The sequence below is a fragment of the Herpailurus yagouaroundi genome, unplaced genomic scaffold (assembly GCF_014898765.1).
Source record: "Herpailurus yagouaroundi ecotype Mexico unplaced genomic scaffold, PumYag 355, whole genome shotgun sequence".
Classification (NCBI taxonomy): Eukaryota; Metazoa; Chordata; class Mammalia; order Carnivora; family Felidae; genus Herpailurus; species Herpailurus yagouaroundi.
In genome coordinates this window covers 8907605-8927257 of record NW_024412572.1, presented here as the reverse complement: position 1 = coordinate 8927257, position 19653 = coordinate 8907605, and the positions used below count along the sequence as shown (strand labels likewise).

The window sequence follows — 19653 nt, the reverse complement described above, 5'->3', positions numbered from 1 at the left end:
TAAATGCCCTAAGGGTTTTATAATGAAGAAATGATCAAAGTTGGAATAGGGTTAACCTATGAAGAAACAGAAGGCACCACTTCCTCTTAATGGGAGGAAGAAAAGCACTTAATAAGGCCAGAATCCATTAAATTTCACACCCAAAATTTATTTAAATTTTGCAATGAAACACTGCATTAAAGAGGAAAACACAGGCCATGTAGTTTTATTAAAAAACTTAAAATATTCAATACATTTACTTAAAAGAAAAGAAATACTGATCTATATTCAGCTAAGCCAAATGATCTATTACCACATGATTTATTAGGTTCAGCTTATAAATACAACTGCTATCTGACACATCTAGGGACAGTCATTATCCTTCGTATTAATTGCCAATGAAAGAAAAATCTCATTACACCAGACGAACACCTGGACGTAAGTCTGAGAAAACTATTCTGTCCTAATAAAATTAATGGTAATATTCTAAATTTGTATAGTGCCATACATGAAAAAAAATCTGTAAGACTTTTCTTTAGCACATTTCAACTGTGCTTAAAGTTATTTCTGTGAAACTTGTCATCAATACTTTAGTATTGTTTTCTATGTTACATGAGGAATGTATATAGATGAGAGGAAGGAGCAAGAGACTGAAAGGAAAACCAAGAATGACAAATACAAGTGCTGTAGAAGGAAAGCAAATGTAAGAAGACTGGATCCAAGACACAGCACAGTTAACAAGATATTTAATAGAAATTGCCAGAGGAGGGTTATTCCCATACCCCATGTACTGTGCAGAACCTACGTACCTTCCACTGCCTTGACCTTTTCCTCCAACTCTCGTTTCCTCTCTTCCTTTAACATCTGCTCCTGCTCCTTCTTCTGCACTGCTAGGAGAATCTGACGTTCTTCCTCCTCCTCTTTGCGCTTCTGTTTTTCTATTCTGGTAAGCACAGGGGTCTCCTGGAAAGAGCCAATCAAGTGTATAGAGTCAATACACAATCATGTAAGATCAGTTCTCTGCTCTAAGATTCAAGTTTTACTGAATTCAATTTATTTAATAAATAATATTAGGTAGGGAGCTTATACCCACAAGTTGATCTTATCTATAGAATAAATATATGGATGAACATTAAAACACAATGGCAATTTAAACCAAGGTAAACGTGTTGGTCTCAACAATCTACATTTTGGGAGATAATGCTATGAATATGCTGGACCAGAGAAAAGGAACTGAGGCAGTTTGGAGACACCACTCTTACAGATTTACTATTTGAGAAAAGTGACATCTTAAAAAGTACTCTCATCTAAACAAACTTCAAAAAAGAACATAGGGTCACGATTTCAGGGTGCATGACTTTAAAACCCTTAACTTTAATACTCTACAAACAAAACAATGAATAAAATTAAGAGTTTGGTGGAAGGGGCTACCATTTTGCCTTAAGATACCTAGAGGCAATTGTACAGAAATTCATAAAATTACTCAAATTGGCTATCATCTTCCCTTGTTTTTCACACAAACAATTAATATAAACATTTCAGATGGTAACTGGGAAAGTGATTATCTACGAAATCTAACAAAAGATAAGGGAAAAGAGGACCATTACCATCATAATGTATGAAAGTTTTACTCTGCATATTTTCCAATATAACTAGTTCCAAGCCATTCTGTAAACCAGAATAGTGAAGCTAGGGCTGAAATTGTTTATTTTCAATTCTTCCTTTGCCTTTTGTGATGTGAAAGCTAGAACTTTTAAGAAAAATTTTTATTGAAGAGTAACTGTTCCCTGTATATAGAATTGCAGAGACAGAAAAATGAATCCAGTATCAACAAAGGGAGAATTCACAATACCCTCACAGAAAAGATAACATTAACTATTCCATTTTAAGGAAACCTTAATCAGGAATGTGAAGCTTTTCATCACACATCTTTTTGGTAGTAAGAAGACCTAAGGAATCTGCTGTACTGGATACATTTTCAAAAAATTTTATGCCATTCACAAGTGCTCTTTTTAAAGGGAGAAAAGAGACAAATGCATATTGACCTTTACAAGTCACTTATAAGTCTCCACTGAACACTGAAAGTGCTCTGATTAAAATTTTCTATTATTTTATTTTATTTTATTTTATTTTTTCAACGTTTATTTATTTTTGGGACAGAGAAAGACAGAGCATGAACGGGGGAGGGGCAGAGAGAGAGGGAGACACAGAATTGGAAACAGGCTCCAGGCTCTGAGCCATCAGCCCAGAGCCCGACGCGGGGCTCGAACTCACGGGCCGCGAGATCGTGACCTGGCTGAAGTCGGACGCTTAACCGACTGCGCCACCCAGGCGCCCCAGAATTTTCTATTATTTTCTTTATGGTCTTTGAAACCAAGTTCAGATTCTCATTTGACGCAGAATTCAGAAGTGCTCTTGCCTAGATAGTAGACCTTCCCAAAGTCACTTGACCTTTCAAATTCTATGAGCCTAAGTTTGTTACCTACAAGGTAAAAATCTAAAATGAATGAGAAAGGAGAGATGAATATGGAAAAAAAAAAAAAACCCAAAAACAAACCCAAAACACCCAAACAAACCGAAAAACAAAATAACCATTATCACACCTAACATTGTAAAACTAAAGGAAGTTTCCTAAAATCTTTATTCTATAACCAGAGCAGGTAGCTGAGATACACTGGATATTTTTTCTGAAATGGGGATGCTACTGACATTAAGGAACATTCTTCTGAAGAATGCTAATCTAGCCATTGCCTGCTAAATGTTAGTTAAGCACCTTCTCTCCATTACACAAGTAGCTGCCCCCCACCCCCCCAAGTCCTTAATTATTGCAACCCAGCTGAGAAGTCATAATGGAACAGATACCTCTAACAACTGATAGGATGGGAGAAGTGGAGGAGAGGAAAACTAAGCCTGGTCAAAGGAATTATTTCACTTGAATAAAACTGTAGTGGTTTCTATATAATGTATGTGTGTACTCTGCTTCTCCTTGCCAAAGGACAGCAGGTGAGAACATGTGAAATATTCTTCCTTCAACCAGCACAAGGGGATATTAATTAGGGTCAGCATTTTATTAAGGACTAAAGCAATTCAAGCTAATGACTTATGAATGGAAGCATTAAGTCACATAAGAATCATCTGCAAATAAACATGGGAGGTGTTTCATGTTTGAAGACGATGGAAGGGGTGAAAAAGTTAATTATTTAATTAACCAAAAGAATATCTATAAAATTCTTTCTGCAACGAATATGATTATTCTTTAAATGTTTTTTTTAATGTTTATTTATTTTTGAGAGAGAGAGACAGAGCACAAGCGAGGGAGGGGTAGAGAAAGATACAGAATCTGAAACAGGAACCAGGCTCTGAGCTGTCAGCACAGAGCCCGACAAAGGTTTCTGAACTCACAAACTGTGAGATCATGACCTGAGCCGAAGTTGGATGCTTAACTGACTAAGGCACCCGGGTGATCGTATTATTGTTTTTTTAAAAAATATTTATTTATTTATTATTTATTTAAATATTTTTCCTTAATGTTTATTTATTTTTGAGAGAGAGAGAGAGAGAGAGAGAGAGAGAGAGACAGAGCGAGTGCACAGTGGGAGAGAGGCAGACACAGAATCTGAAGCAGGCTCCAGGCTCTGAACTGTCAGCACAGAGCCTGATGCAGGGCTTGAACTCACCAACTGCGAGATCGTGACCTTAACTGAAGTCAGACACCCAACCGGTTGAGCCACCCAGACTCCTGTAATGTTTATTTATTTTTAAGAGGGGGGAGGCACAGAGAGGGAAGCAGAGGATCCGAAGCAGACTAAGAGCTAAGAGCCTGATAGCTAAGAGCCTATCTGGGGCTAACAGCCTGATGTGGGGCTTGAACACCTGAACAGGCAGATCATCACCTGAACTGAAGTCAGACACTTAACCAACTGAGCTACCGAAGCATCCCAACAAAGTATTATTCTTACTATGTAAAGATACCTTACAAATCAATTAACAATAGCCCCCCCACAAAACAAATGGAACATGAATATCAAATTCAGAAGAGATATATAAACCACATCCATGATCAAAAAGAAAAGTAAAACAGCCTTTTCTTTTTTTTTCATATTTTAATTAATTTCTTTTTTAAAATTTACATCCAAGTTAGTTAGCATATAGTGCAACAATGATTTCAGGAGTAGATTCCTTAATGCCCCTTACCCATTTAGCCCATCCCCCCCCCCCCCCACACAACCCCTCCAGCAACCTGTTTGGTCTCCATAAATAAGAGTCTCTTATGTTTTGTCCCCCTCCCTGTTTTTATATTATTTTTGCTTCCCTTCACTTATGTTCATCTGTTTTGTCTCTTAAAGTCCTCATGAGTGAAGTCCTATGATATCTGTCCTTCTCTGACTAATTTCACTTAGCATAATACCCTCTAGTTCCATCCACGTAGTTGCAAATGGCAAGATTTCATTATTTTTGATTGCCGAGTAATACTCCATTGTATATATATACCACATCTTCCTTATCCATTCATCCATCGATGGACATTCGGGCTCTTTCCATACTTTGGCTATTGTTGATAGTGCTGCTATAAACATCGGGGTGCATGTGCCCCTTCAAAACAGCATATCTGTATCCCTTGGATAAATACCAAGTAGTGCAATTGCTGGGCCGTAGGGTAGTTCTATTTGTAATTTTTTGAGGAACCTCCATACTGTCTTTCAGAGTGGCTGCACCAGTTTGCATTACCACCAGCAGGGCAGAATAGATACTTTTTCTCTGCATCCTTGCCAACATCTGTTGTTGCCTGAGTTGTTAATGTTAGCCATTCTGACAGGTGTGAGGTGGTATCTCACTCTGGTTTTGATTTGTATTTCCCTGATGGTGAGTGATGTTGAGAATCTTTTCATGTTTTAGTTGGCCTTCTGGATGTCTTCTTTGGAGAAGTGTCTATTCATGTCTTTTGCCCATTTCTTCACTGGGTTATTTATTTTCTGGGTGTTGAGTCTGGTAAGTTCTTTATAGATTTTGGATGCTAAAATCCTTTATTTGATATGTTGTTTGCAAATATCTTCTCCTAAAATAGCATTTTCACTTACAAAATAGTGAAGGATGATAAAAGGTGATACATTTGTAAAAATGTGGTAAAGTGAATGCTATCAACTTGTTGGAGCACAGGTGGTTTGGAGGATAGTTTGGATATAAAAATCAAGAACGCTAGGGGCCCCTGGGTGGCTCAGTTGGTTAAGGGTCCAACTTCAGCTCAGGTCATGATGTTGCGGTTCGTGAGTTTAAGTCCCTTGTTGGGCTCTGTGCTGACAGCTCAGAGCCTGAAGCCTGCTTCAGACTCTGTCTCCCTCTCTGTCTGTCCCTTCCCCACTTGAGTTCGGTTTCTCTCTCTCTCTCAAAATTAAACAAACATTAAAAAAAAAAATGCCAGTTTTGTAATAAATGCCTAGAGAAAGAGCCTGAAGCAAATAGGTAAAAGTGTAGTACTGATGATTTGTGAATTGTTAGAGGAGTATAGTCTTTTAATGTAGTCCGCCAAGTTTTCTTGAAGAGCAGGTAAATTCTTCTGGATTTAAAATAACTCCTTCCCAAGTAAGGGGGAATGAACTAGTATTACATATTCTGAAATGATCTAATTTTTATTGACTTTTTACTTCCTCTATATGATCCCTGTTAAAAGTCAAAAATTAAAATATGTTAAAGTACCCAAAGGTTAGAACATGTAGATTTTTTACTTAAAAAAAAAAAAATTTTTTTTTAATGTTTATTTTGTAAATGAGAGCTGGTGCACAGGAGCAAGAGAGTGGTGGTGGTGGGGGGAGATCTGAAGTGGGCTCTGCACTGACAGCAGCAAGCCAGATGTGGGGCTTGAACTCACAAAAGGCCAGATCATGATCTGAGCTGAAGTGAGATGCTTAATTGACAGAACCACACAGGTACCCCAGAACTTGCAGATTTTTTAAGATGAGGTACTAAAAATTGATTATAAATAGCTTAAGTTATTTTGGTAACAATGAAGCAGGAATCCCAAAGTTTGGGATAATTACAGATGTAAAAAATTTTCTGCTAAATCAGAGGCCCTACATCATTTAAAAACTATATAAAACTTACTCTCAATACGTTTTTGTTAAAAATCAAAGTGAAATTCACATAAAATTAACAATTGTGAAGTGTATAACTCAGTGGTATTTAGTACATTCACTATGTTATGTAACCACTACTTACATTAGGTTGCAAAATATTTTTAGTACCCCAAAAGAAAACACTGAACCCATCAGCCAGCCAGTCCTTACTCCCCACTCCTGCAGCACCTGGCAACCACTGATCTGCTCTGTCTCTGTGGATTTACTTGCTCTGAATATGTCATATGATTGGAATTACACAGTATGTATCTCTTCAGTTGTGTTTTCAATGAATTAATATTTATGCTAAGCATGTAAGATACAACAGTTGAGTAACTTAAATTTATAGCATATTAAAAAAGCTTATTAGACAATTCAATAGCAAAAAAAAAACCCCAATCTTTTTCTTCTTAAAAAAAATGAGCAGAGGGGCGCCTGGGTGGCTCAGTCAGTTGAGCGCCTGACTTTGGCTCAGGTCATGATCTCACAGCTCTGTGGGTTCGAGCCCCACATCGGGCTCTGTGCTGACGGCTCAGAGCCTGGAGCCTGCTTCAGATTCTGTCTCCCTCTCTCTGCCCCTAACCCACTTGCATTCTGTCTCTGTCTCTCTCAAAAATAAGTAAACATTAAAAAAAATTAAAAAAAAAAATGAGCAGAGAACCTGAACATTTTTCCAAAGAAAAGACACAGAAAGCCAACAGGTACATGAAACATTCCTAATCATCAGGGAAATGAAAATCAAAACCACAATGAGATGTTATTACTTCACACCTGTTAGAATGGCTATCATTAAAAAGACAAGAAATAACAAGTGTTGGCAAGGATGCAGAGAAAAGGAAACCCTCATGCACTGTTGGTGGGAATGTAAATTGGTGTGTGGCTTTGTTTCATCATGTGCTATAATTTCAGCAGTTCTTATCTGATATGAATTCTCAACAATTATTATTTTATACAAATTGCATCATACAAATCTGAAAAAAAAAATCCATGCTATGTACCAAGAATCTGTTTTAAAACTTTTGTTCTTGGGGTGCCTGGGTGGCTCAGTTGGTTAAGTGTCTTGACTTCGGCTCAGGTCATGATCTTGCCGTTCCTGAATTTCGAGCCAGCATCAGGCACTGTGCTGACAGGTCAGAGCCTGGAGACTGTTTTGGATTCTGTGTCTTCCTCTCTCTCTGCCCCTCCCCTGCTCACACTCCGTGTCTCTCTCTCAAAAATAAATAAACATTAAAAAAAATTAAAAATTTTTGTTCTCATTTCCAGCAGTACACCACCCCAAGCTAAAGCAAATATTAATGAAAATACCACTGAAGGATCGGACTCACTGCCTGGAGACACTTTTAGTAATGTTTTAATTTTTAATAGTTTAAACACTAAGAGTTTAAAGAACAAGTACAACCAGAGGAACAAAAACGAAACAAAAAAACCCTGAACAGTTAACAAAATTCTTATGCTGTTTGACACTGCATTTGTTTTTCCTTTATAAGTGGTCAGTTGTATAAGTGTGGGGGGGGGGTATTTAAATTCTTTATTTTTTTTTTTTATTTTTTAAATGTTTTATAGATAAGAGACCTGCTAGAATCAAGGGGGGGATTTTAATGAGAAGCTAATTAGAGACACCACTTTGAAATCCTCTAAACTATTATAAATAGAATCCGGTTGAAGCAGTGCCTAGACTCCCCTTCCGTGCTCCCCCCTCACCCAGGGCAGGTTATCAGACACCCTGGCACCCTTGCCACCTTTAGTAGCACACTTGAGACCATACCACCACAAAGAGGTCCCTAGTAAGAGTAATGTCCACAGTGTCCTGACAAAAATAACCAATGCAGCCCTAATCTCAGAGTTTAGAAAGACTATCTCCCTTCGCTAATATTTTCCCCAGGAGTCACAATTAAAAGACTTTTTGAGGCAAAAAGATTGGACTCCTAGGTAACAAATATAGGTCAGACATGCTGCCTAAAAGGTTTTAATGGCCTGATGATTCTCTGCTGCTTAAACAAAAGCACAAAACTCATAACACATCTAAGGTTTTCTCTAGGACACTGGGTACCGGAACAGATATTCAGGAGCTCTACAATTCCATGGTTAGTTACAACTAAAACTAAAGAAAACAGAAAAAAAAAGAATATTACAGAGAATAACTAAAAAAAGAAATTTTAGTATCTGAAGTAAGCTTTGCTTACAGCCACGAAAAACAAATTTTAGGTCTGTATTCAGATTACTATGTGATGTGAAATGTACATTAAGGCATTTAGGACTCAGTACAGGGACAATGAACAGAAAATAGGAAAGAGAACTTTCAAAGAGGTGTTAACTCTTAAGGTATTGAAGAAAGTGGAGAGGACACAACAAAACAAAAGGAGCTAGAAATCCATTTGAGAACTATGGCTGGATACCAATTACCAAAGGCCATTCCGAAACTAATGATGCTATAGGAAAGAAGAGACTGGGGAGACTGAAGTCAGTCATGACAGAATTGCCAATCATTAAAAGTTGGGCAATTTATCTACTGGCAAGAACATGTCTATGAACTGAAAAACAGAAATAAAGGTTAAATGCAAATATATTTAAGTAAATAAAAATTTATAAATTAATTTTTTCCTTTTTTTAGGCTCAAGGTAGAATGTATTTAGTTAATGATAAGATCTCTGTAAAACAAATTATGCTGTCACCTGAATTTAAGTCATGAAAACATTACTCTGAGGCAGTAAGAAGCTCCATACTTTCTAAGACCACTAAACTATGTGATATTCAACAAAACATAATGCTAAAAGGCATTAAAAAGTTAAAAAGTACAGAGAATGTAAGAACTGCCCAGCACAGAGTCTGGATTTGAGATTGAAATTAGCAACAAAGAAAAACCTCTGGTAAAAGAAGAGTGAGGAAATGGAGGTTTCAGAGGATTGAGGGCCGTGAGTACAAGGCACCTTCTATATAACCTTCACAGACTGGGAAGGGGGATCTAGGGAAATCACTTGCTGGGTGCTTTCATTGTGACTGTCTCTCCCTGAATTCCACTCTCCTATTGGACTTCCAGCATCAAATGTATCATCACCTGCAATCAAGTTCCTTTGGCCTCACATTCCTTTACCACCTTGACAATTTTTAAATTTCAGTAAATGTAAGTATCAATTTTGTCCCTTCCTATACGTGTGCTGCTAAAATCATTTAACTACCCTAAACTATGGTACAAAATGAAAATGCCCAAACATAGTCGGCTTCTGGATGTGGGGAAACCCTTTTTTTAATAAATTAGTTGTTGACCTAAATATTGTGTCTTCATTAGATCTCCATTCTCACCTTCAGAGGATAGATGAACATCCAATGTGAACTCCTAACGTTTTCCTGCCCCATCAAAGTTTGTGTCTTTAACTTAGGAGAAACGGGAGAAACTCCATGGCAAGGCCCTGCTTCGTAGGCACTTCACCTTACCAGAGTCAGCTACATGCAGTCTCTTTCTCATTCATGGACATCTTTCATGTCCATGCTACATCTCAATTTAAAAAAATGAAAATTCCACAAGCTCTCCTCAACCCTGCTTCCTCTTTACTTTTTCACAATTTGTTTTCTTTCACTGTCATATTTTTTTTTTTTTTTAATTTTTTTAATGTTTTATTTATTTTTGAGACAGAGACAGAGAATGAGCAGGGGAGGGGCAGAGAAAGAGGGAGACACAGAATCTGAAGCAGGCTCCAGGCTCTGAGCTGTCAGCACAGAGCCCGACGTGGGGCTCGAACCCACGGACCACGAGATCATGACCTGAGCTGAAGTCGGACGCTCAACCGACTGAGCCACCCAGGCGCCCCAACTGTCATATTTTTCAAAACAACAAGTACCATGATACTAATGACCCTCATGCACTAATGACCCTCACCTGCCACTCCCCGACCTCCACCATTTCCTCCATTTTATTTATTATTTTAAATGTTTATCTATTTTTGAGAGAAGAGAGAGAAGGAGGGGCAGAGAGACAGGGAGACACAAAATCTGAAGCAGGCTCCAGGCTCTGAGCTGTCAGCACAAGCCCAACACAGGGCTCGAACTCACGAACTGTGAGATCATGACCTGAGCTGAAGTCAGACACTTAACCAACTGAGCCACCCAAGCACCCCTCATTTCCTCCATTTTAGACCTACATTTTCAGTAGCAGGGATTCCACTATTCTTTCCTGCTGGAAGTACACTGCTAATGGATTTCTTACTTTCCAGTGTTTCCTTAAAAAATCATTTATCATGGTGTGACCAGAAAGGTAGCTTCCTAAAACAAAGCTCTAATGACATAACCTCACTAACTACTGCCTGTCTATTGAAAATATAAGCTTGAGAGTACGGAGACTCAAAAATTTCATCATTCTGGCATTTTCTTCCACTATATATAACAACACATCTTATATGCCAGACACATCCAAATATATACTGTTCTTTTACCACATTTATATATCATCATGCCTCTGTGCTTTGTTTATATTATTCTTGTGTATTACTCTTCTGCCCCCACTATCCACCATCAAAATCTTAGTCATTCTCCAAGGTTCAGGTGAAGTATAGTTCTGCTTGCCTCAACTCCCCTTTCTTTGCCCACTACTAATTTTTTCCATTTTTGCAGTCATGAATTTCTACTACATAGATATCTATTATAGTGCTTATCATTCTCACCTATATTAGATATGTATATGTTTATCATCACTGGAAATTAATTGTTAAGATCCAAAAGAGTGCAATGTCATATCTTACTTTTTAATGACTTCTTTTTCTAAAAGTGCATCTCATGTATAAGAATGCTCCATAAAAGTCTGAGATTTAGAAATTGAGGTAAAGGTAAATTAAAAAGTAGGAATAAAAGGAGTACCTGAAATAAAAATGGACCAATCCTTTTGATCACTTAAAACTCCTCTCTACTCTCACACACACTCACCTCTTGCTTGATGGATTTGACGGACAGGTGGTCAGACATCCACCTAGGCTGCAATTCTGCCTTTGTGCGCTGTGGACGCTTTCCCTATAGTTAGAAGTGAGGAAAAGAAAGGAAAAGACAGATTAGGGTGTTCTCAGCTACTGCTACTGCTGCTGCCAGGATTAGAGTGGCCTTTAAGGCACATGGGTTACGGCTTTACCTAAATAAGAGCCAAAGGTATCCTCTGGACAGTCAATAAAATGACTATTCAATTCCATAAGGTACCAAGCCAGTTTATTTTCTTAAAAGAAAAAAAGAAAAAAAAAAGCAAAAAACTTACAGACACCAAGTGTCTCCTCTATCAATCTTTATCACTGGCAAGAAACTCTTTTAACTATTTAGACACTAAAAAAAATATTTTGTTGCAAATTATTAAGAGAAAGCCATGTTTTACCACTTTTCACTGAAGGGAATGGCTCTGAAAGGAGGCATTACGAGCAGATGGAGGCAGAACTCCCCTAAAAGGCAGCTCAGTGGCAGCAGTGAGAAGTGAGGGTGGCTGCCTCAGCTGAGAACCAAAGTAGCAAGACAGAAGTGGGGAAAAAGACTCAGGGACCAGAAATCAGAGAGCTTGCCTGAGAAGATTAGACTTGACAAAATTTAAAAGCTTGAAAGCAATCACTATAGGACATTTCAAGAAAGGAGTTTTGAAACTTAACTAATGCCAGGTATTTACCTAAGGTCAGCATAAGTTTTGGAATTTTTGTGGAATGAGCCCCATAGCTTCGCCAATGTAACCTATATTGAGGTGGTAAGCAAAGGCTTTGCAGTTAAGATGAGTAATTTTGTGGCTTCAGTATCAGTATCAGCATTACCCAGGTTTGGTTCCAGTACCACTTAATCCAAAGTCTTGAAACTTGAAGAATCAATGAGGTAAAGGCACAAAGGGTAGAAAAAAAAGTCAGTGACAAAAAGGTGTGGTCTATACAATGCAAACATACTGCAAAGCAATTGTGGTAGATTTAAAAAGAAGCTTTAGAAAGCTTTCCTGTTAGGAGAATGACCAGGCCTCAGTACAAATGTAATCTAACCTTCAAAGTGTCACGACCCTCTTTTTCACAAAAGCTACCACAGCAGTTTCCTCAAATATGCCTATGAGCGACTCCTTTACAAGCTTAAAGACCCCAAGAGGAAGAGCTCTTCAATTTTAAGTAAATGTGAAAATTTACCATGGAATTCTCTTTTGAAGGGATTGTACGAGTTTACCATGCTAGTAGCAATAGTGGCTAATATCAACTTGACTCCAAACTTTGCCAAATCAGACAAAAGTTAACTAATGTGGAGACTAATGGTAGTCTTGATAAAGAATATGAACTTGTTTTCCTACAACTTTACTCTTTTGTGTGAATTATCTATACTCTAAGGCAATTCATTTGTTAAAGACCTAATGTTTATAAGCTGTTTAAATATTACTGCCTGTAATATTAGTAACAAATACTTTTACTAGCTTAGATCTTTTATTTAAACCTTACCATAAAAGCTTAACTTTTATATGGTCAAAGAAAGCTTACTGATTCTTTTATTATTTCAACATTTAGAGAATTATTTATTTATTAATCTGTTTTAACTTTCTTCACACTTGCATTTATTTTGGTAAGATTTAGTTTTCTACCAAGGTTTCTCACCAATTATCTACAACCATGAACAATGGATGGGACAAGTACCTACTGGTAGCTGTGTACTATGCCAGGTACACTGATGTGGTTTCTTTTGCTTAATTCCCATAGAAACTTCTGTGAAGTTAGAGCTTTCATTTTACTAACAAAAAATAAAAATTTAGAGATATCAAGTAACTTATCCAAAGGGATAACTAGAAAAGGGAAGCACCATTATTCAATGAAGTTTGAAAGAAAAGCTCTTAACTCCTGCTATGCCATATTAACCCTCTGTCCACTGTCCTAGCTGTTTTGTGCTTTTACGTACTGAGATGATGACCTGAGCTGAAATCAAGAGTTGGATGCTTAACCAACTGAGCTGTACCACCCAGGCGTTCCCATACTGTATTTTATATATAATGGGTGTATCTGTGAGCACCACATTATGTTCTACTGATAATATGTTTCAAATGTCACATTTGAATCATTGGCCAATATAATTAGGATGGGTAGTAGTAGGGTAACATAGTTAAAGCAAGGAATTTAAAAAATGTATATACTTCAAGCATGTATTTTACTTAATGTATAAATGTACTGCCATTCACCAATCATACGATGCAGTACCCCATTGAGAGGGGTTTCCTATGAGTCAGTCATATAAATTAACCTCTTAAGCCATTATCTGTCCTACCAGTTTTGTTTAAGTGAAAGTGAGATGTTAAGGAGATTGGATTTGTAATCCATATGCAGAAACCTTATCATTTTAATGATTTTTGTCCTATTCAATCTTTTACTGCTTTGCTCTAATTTGAGAATTAGCTTTTTATTTTTTATTTTTAAAGTAAACTCTACACCCAACATGGGGCTTGAACTCACAGCCCCGAGATTAAGAGTCACATGCTCTCCTGATTGAGCCAGCTAGGTGCACTGCCCTGAGAGTCAACTTTTTAAAGAAATGTTTATTATTTATTTTTTGAGAGAGAGAAAGAGAGTGAGCAGGGGAGGAGCAGAGAGAGAGAGAGATACAGAATCTGAAGCAGGCTCCAGGCTTTGAGCTGTCAGCACAGAGCCTGATGCGGGGCTCAAACCCACAAACCGGAGATCATGACCTGAGCTGAAGTCAGACCCTTAACTGACTGAGCCACCCAAGCGCCCCTAGAGAGTCAAGTTTTTAAAGCAACTCATATTCAATGATTTTTTTTTAATGGAAAATTTTCAAAGAAATTTTTATGCTCATATTTTATTGACTTCATAATATTTGTGTAATTACTGTAACAAGTACAATAAACACAAACACATTTGTAAAAATATTACAAATGTTGATGAACATATGTCTTAAATGCTAAATGCCAAGGCACCTGAGTGGCTAGGTCTGTTGAGCATCCGACTTTGGTTCAGGTCATGATTTCACAGTTCGTGAGTGCAAGTCCCACATCGGGCTTGCTGCTGTCAGCTCAGAGCCTGCCTCGGATCCTCTGTACCCCTCGCTCTGCCCCACCCCCATTCACTCTGTCTCTCTCGCTCTCTTTCAAAACTAAATAAACATTAAAAAAAATTGCTAAATGTCAAGTTCAGCAAAGACCGTGAAGATTGGTACATTTGTACTGCCTTGAGTAAATCATTTATGATAAGCATGTCTGTTACATGAAGGACCCTTCAGAATGCTTCCAATATGCTGATTTAAGTGATAATACATATGCTTCTTATCCACCTCTCCTAACACTCCTATTTTACAATACTTTTTATCCACCTGTTATTTTGGAGAAAAATTTTTATTATCTTGGGATTTGGCTAAGGCTATAATAAATCTCAATTTATCTTGGTGAATATTGATATCTAAGCATCTTTCCATGGCGCCTGTGTGGCTGAGTTGGTTAAGCGTCCAACTCTCAGTTTTGGCTCAGGTCATGATCTCACGGTTTCGTGGGTTCGAGCTCCATGTTGGGCTCCGTGCTGACAGTGCAGAGCCTGCTTGGGATTCTCTCTCTGTCTCTTCCCCACTCGTGCTGTCTCTCTCAAAATAAATAAATAAACTTAAAAAAAAAATCTTTCCTTCTAGGAACAGAGATCTTAATATATTTACATGAGATTTAAGAAATATATATCTACTTTTACTTGAGATTTAAAAAATATATATCTACTAACAGTTCTGTAGCTTTTTCTTTCTTATCAACCATGTACGACTCAAGTTAGTTTCACAGCAAAATTTGTTTTGTTGCTACTGTAAATGGGATTTTTTCAGCAATCTTTAAATATCAGTATGCCTAATAATCACCTGAGAGCTTCTACAACTGCATATTAACAAATAACACCTCTAACAATTCTGATAGGGGTTGGGAGTGGTATACTGGCAAGAATCTGAGCTTTTAATAAGTGTGCAATGTGATTCTGATGCAGAAAGTCTAGTTACCCAGTACTATTACTAACTTCTAATTAACAGACTTCTAAGCAGATTCATCATATTCCTCCAGACAAAATGTTTTGCCTCTGACTTTTGTTTGTATCATTATACTAGATAAAACTTCCAAGACAATGTTACCAATATTAGAACCTAGGGATTATTAGGAACAAAAGAATTATTATTCTTTTGGTGAAGGATGGCTTTTATTTGTTAGTATTAAGGACCTGACATTTATATTACTGAATGAAGAGGGTGTGTTTATATGAAGAATAGGAATCTAAGATATCTGTATCTGAATGAACAAGGGTAGCTACCCATTTCTTTCATTTTTGAAATGTTTAGAAGTTATCTTATTTTAAGGGTTTAGAAAAATTTACCTGTGAATACATTCAAGTGATTCTGGAATTTTTTTTGTTTTTTGTTTTTAATTTTTAAAAATGTTTATTTATTATTGAGAAACAGAGACAGAGCACAAGCAGGGGAGGGACAGATAGAAGGGGAGACACAGAATCCAAAGCAGGCTCCAGTTCGATGCGGGGCTCGAACTCACAAATCACGAGATCATGATCTGAGCTGAAGTCGGACGCTTAACCGACTGTGCCACCTAGGCGCCCCTGATTCTGGAGTTTTTGATGGGATCCCTTTGTGATAACTCTTTTCCCCTAATTACTGAACTGCTAAGATTTTTCTCTTCATTTTTAAAATTTTTAAATTTTTGAGAGAGATAAAGACAGAGAGAGAGTAAGCAAGCAGGGAAGGGACAGAGAGAGAGGGAGACATAGAATCCGAAGCAGGCTCCAGGCTCTGAGCTATCAGCACAGAACCCGACATGGGGCTTGAACTCACAAACCGCAAGATCATGACCTGAGTTGAAGTCGGACACTTAACAGACTGAGCCACCCAGGTGCCCCTTAGATTTTTCTACTGCACAATTTAGATTCTCTTGTTTTTGTAATCAATACCCTATTTTACTAAGGTTTGCTAATTTATAGCACTATACGCCTTTCAAAATACCAAATCTGTTATTATTTGGCTTGTAATTTCATGTTTCTTGAGAATTATAATTCATGTTTATCTTATTTTAAAAATTTTTCTTTCCTTGCAAAGAATAACTTTTGAAATTTTTCCCATCAAAACCATCAGTTTTATGCTTGTAAGTTTTTTTTCTTAGTTCATCTATTCAAAAAAATCATAGGTTGAACACTGCAGTAAAAAAGCAGAAATTATAAGAGCACCTGGCTGGCTCAGTTGGTAGAACGTGTGACCGCTGATCTTCGGGTCAAGGGATTGAACGCAATTGATGTAGAGATTACATTCACTTATTTTTGAAAGACAGAGAGAGACAGAGCACAAGCGGGGGAAGGGCAGAGAGAGAATGAGAAACAGAATCTGAAGCAGGCTCCAGACTCCGAGCTGTCAGCACAGAGCCCGATGTAGGGCTCAAACTCACGGGCCGTGAGATCATGACCTGAGCCGAAGTCGGACGCTTAACCGACTGAGCCACCCAGGTGCCCCTAGAGATTACTTTAAAAAAAAAAAAAAAGGCAAAAATTACAAAAGAAGGATTAAGCAGAATAGTCATATGCTTTATTGATGATGTAATGTGTCATCATTATATATAAAGTCACGTAAAGTTATAAAACCATCTCCATATAATAGTTACTTTAAGAAAATTAGATTAAGGGTGCTTGGGTAGCTCACTTGGTTAAGCTTCCCATTCTTGATTTTAGCTCAGGTCACGATTTCAAGATCGTGAGATTGAGCTCCGTGTTGGGCTCTGCGCTGAGTGCAAAGCTTGCTTGGGATTCAATCTCTCTCTGTCTCTCTCTCTCTCTCTGCTCCTCTATCACTTGCTCTCACAAGTGTTCTCTCAAAAAAAAAATAAAGTTAAAAAAAAATCAGATTATGTGTTTCAATTCCTGGAAAAATTGTCACAGTGGGTAGCAGGTCACAAACTTAAGTATAATTATAGTATATAGAATTAAGTATGGTGATGGGGAAATGGAGATTCTTTTTTTGCTCATCCATGAAAATGTAATTACTGAAGCACTCTATAAGATCTCTAATAAGAATGGTGACTTTCTACAATTTTCCTTTTAAAGCACCAACCCACTTAGAAAAGTTAGAAATATCACTGGATTCACAACAAATTAATATATTTCTCCTTCTGTTTTTCCCTGGAGGTGCTACAGCAATTAATTTATTCTTTCTCTTCAGATTTCAGTGGCAGGTGGTCAAAATTTTCTGACTTCTATGAACATGTGCAACAGTCAGAAGTATTAGAATTATTGCAATGAAATAAGCAAAGTCAATGACTCTTGAGCATCCACCATGGAAAAGGCTTTACATTAGGTGTTATGGGGTTTAAAACAGTGAGATATGGTGCCTAATCTAAACAAAGCTTAAACAACTCAAAACAGAATTAATCATGACAAAATGTGTTAGGTAGGGGCGCCTGGGTGGTTCAGTCAGTTGAGCATATGACTTCAGCTCAGGTCATGATCTCGTGATTTGTGGGTTCGAGCCCTGTGTCAGGCTTTGCGCTGACAGCACAGAGCCTGCTTCGGATCCTCTGTCTCCCTCTCTTTCTCTCTCTCTCTCTCTCTGCCCCTCCCCCACCCCTGCTCGCTGTCTCTCAAAAATACATAAACATGAAAAGAAAAAAAACATAAGGGAGAAAATCCTAAAATTAGGAGACACGGGAGATCTTACAGAGAGTAGTATTCAAATAGGCAGGGAAGTGGAAGGAGAAAGATGCTTGAGAAAAGACATGGCACCTGGGTAGCTCAGTTGGTTGGGCGTCTTACTTTGGCTCAGGTCATGATCTCACAGTCCGTGGGTTCGAGCCCCACATCAGGCTCTGTGCTGACAGCTCGGATCCTGGAGCCTGCTTCAGATTCTGTGTTTCCCTCTCTCTCTGCCCCTCCCCCACTCCAGTTCTGTCTCTCTTAAACATAAACATTAAAAAAAAAAGGCATACATGAGGGTGTATATGCATGAAAATATAGAAAGTGTGATTTATGGAACTATAATGTGAAACCGGAAAAAGCATCACACATATGGAGCTGGCAGAGTGGACCTGGAGCTACAAACACAAATACCCTTCAGAACTTGCTGCTTACTGGGAGAGAGAGGATTTCTGCCCCCCCACCAAAAAAGCAGCATATATATACACAAGTTTGCACAGGCTGATAGGAGATACACCTGGGGGCTTGGGGAACACTTTCTGAGGAATGTTATAGAAGGGAAGTTGGTTCTAAACTGTGAAAAGCCATCCTAAGTACTATGGAATGCGAGTCACTGAGGATTTTGTGGGGATAAGGAGAATACTGGATGATCCACAGTGAAGGAGAGTGGGTGGCATGAGGTCCCTTTTTAACATTCCAGATCAAAGTGAAGGGCTTGTAGCACTTCCAGGAGACACTAGAAATGTATTCAAAACTTAATGAATCATCCTTAAATAAAGCAGCTTTATAGCTACTAAAGAAGAGGAGGAACCACCTATTTGCATACCTTTTGGGCAATCATGTTGCAGATCTCAGGCAAGAAGTCCTCGCTGAGGAGCTTATAGAGCTGCCGTTCTCGAAGAGAGGTTCTCTCCCGAAAACTCTCAGTGACCTGTCTCCATTCTTCTTCTGTTTGGCACAGGAGCCACCAGGTCCCTTGACCTGGCCCTTGGGACCCTAAAAAAGAAAGGATAGGTTCATTAGATAGACACCACTAGGACCTTTTTTCTGTTTATTCTCAATTTCATTCCCCCCCTGGGTATGAACAAAACCAGGAAATTTAAAAAAATTTTTTAAAAAGGGTATTAATTTTAAAAAGTTGATAATGTATAATTTTGATTTTCCTGTTACTATTAACACCTAAAAGTATTGTGACCATCGTAATTACAGATTTTAATAGAAATGCTTAAATATACTTACTTTTCTATTCAAAAGGTTCTGATTTGATCTTCTGCAGTCTTCCTGTTTCATTTATGTTGACATACTGTATATAAATTGATATTCCTCTCCCACTCCCAGTTTTAGGCAATTTGGATTATGGAACTAAAATCTGGTTAGGAATCCAATATAATCCCTTACATAGCATTTTACATTAAAAAGATAGGTCTTTGAGAAGTTGCTCATTTATCCAAATGTAATGTGCCCATTACACTGTGCCCAGGTTAGAAAGCACAAGTGAAGATCTGAAGTTATCCATCAGATGGAGAGATAGGCACAGGTAAGTGTGAGGAAGAGAGAACTGAAGAAGGGCAAATAAACCAGTTAGGAGGTTACTGCAATAATCTTAATTGCTTTGTATGGCTCCGGAAAAAGAGCTGTCATCATAATATAAATCAATCATATCTACTTAATCTTTTCTAGTTATTTTTGTATCTTAGCAAGAGAGCATGAGTGCGGGAGACAGGCATGCATGGGGTGGGGAGGGAAAGGGGGGGTGTAGAGATAGAGATAGGCACAGAGGCAGAGACAGAGAGAGAGAGAGAGAGAGAGAGAGAGAGAGAGAGAGAGAGAGAGACTCCTAAGCAGGCTAAACATATGTTCAGTGTGGAGCCTGATGTGGGGCTGGATCCCACAACCCTGGGATGGTGATCTGAGCTGAAATCAAGAGT

At 38.0% G+C, this 19653-nt stretch overlaps 1 protein-coding gene across 5 annotated transcripts in view; it reads right to left on the bottom strand.

The window, feature by feature from the left end:
- Positions 1 to 19653, bottom strand: part of CECR2 (CECR2 histone acetyl-lysine reader) — a 192423-nt gene that overhangs the window by 34860 nt on the left and 137910 nt on the right. For 4 of the 5 annotated variants that reach the window (XM_040462738.1, XM_040462737.1, XM_040462741.1 and 1 more), the window contains 3 exons: positions 18552 to 18721; positions 11004 to 11087; positions 789 to 942 (listed from right to left, as the gene is read on the bottom strand). In XM_040462738.1, the coding sequence (XP_040318672.1) occupies positions 789 to 942; positions 11004 to 11087; positions 18552 to 18721 (408 nt within the window). The remainder of the gene's footprint in view (positions 1 to 788; positions 943 to 11003; positions 11088 to 18551; positions 18722 to 19653) is intronic. The other variant, XM_040462739.1, reaches the window with a different exon arrangement.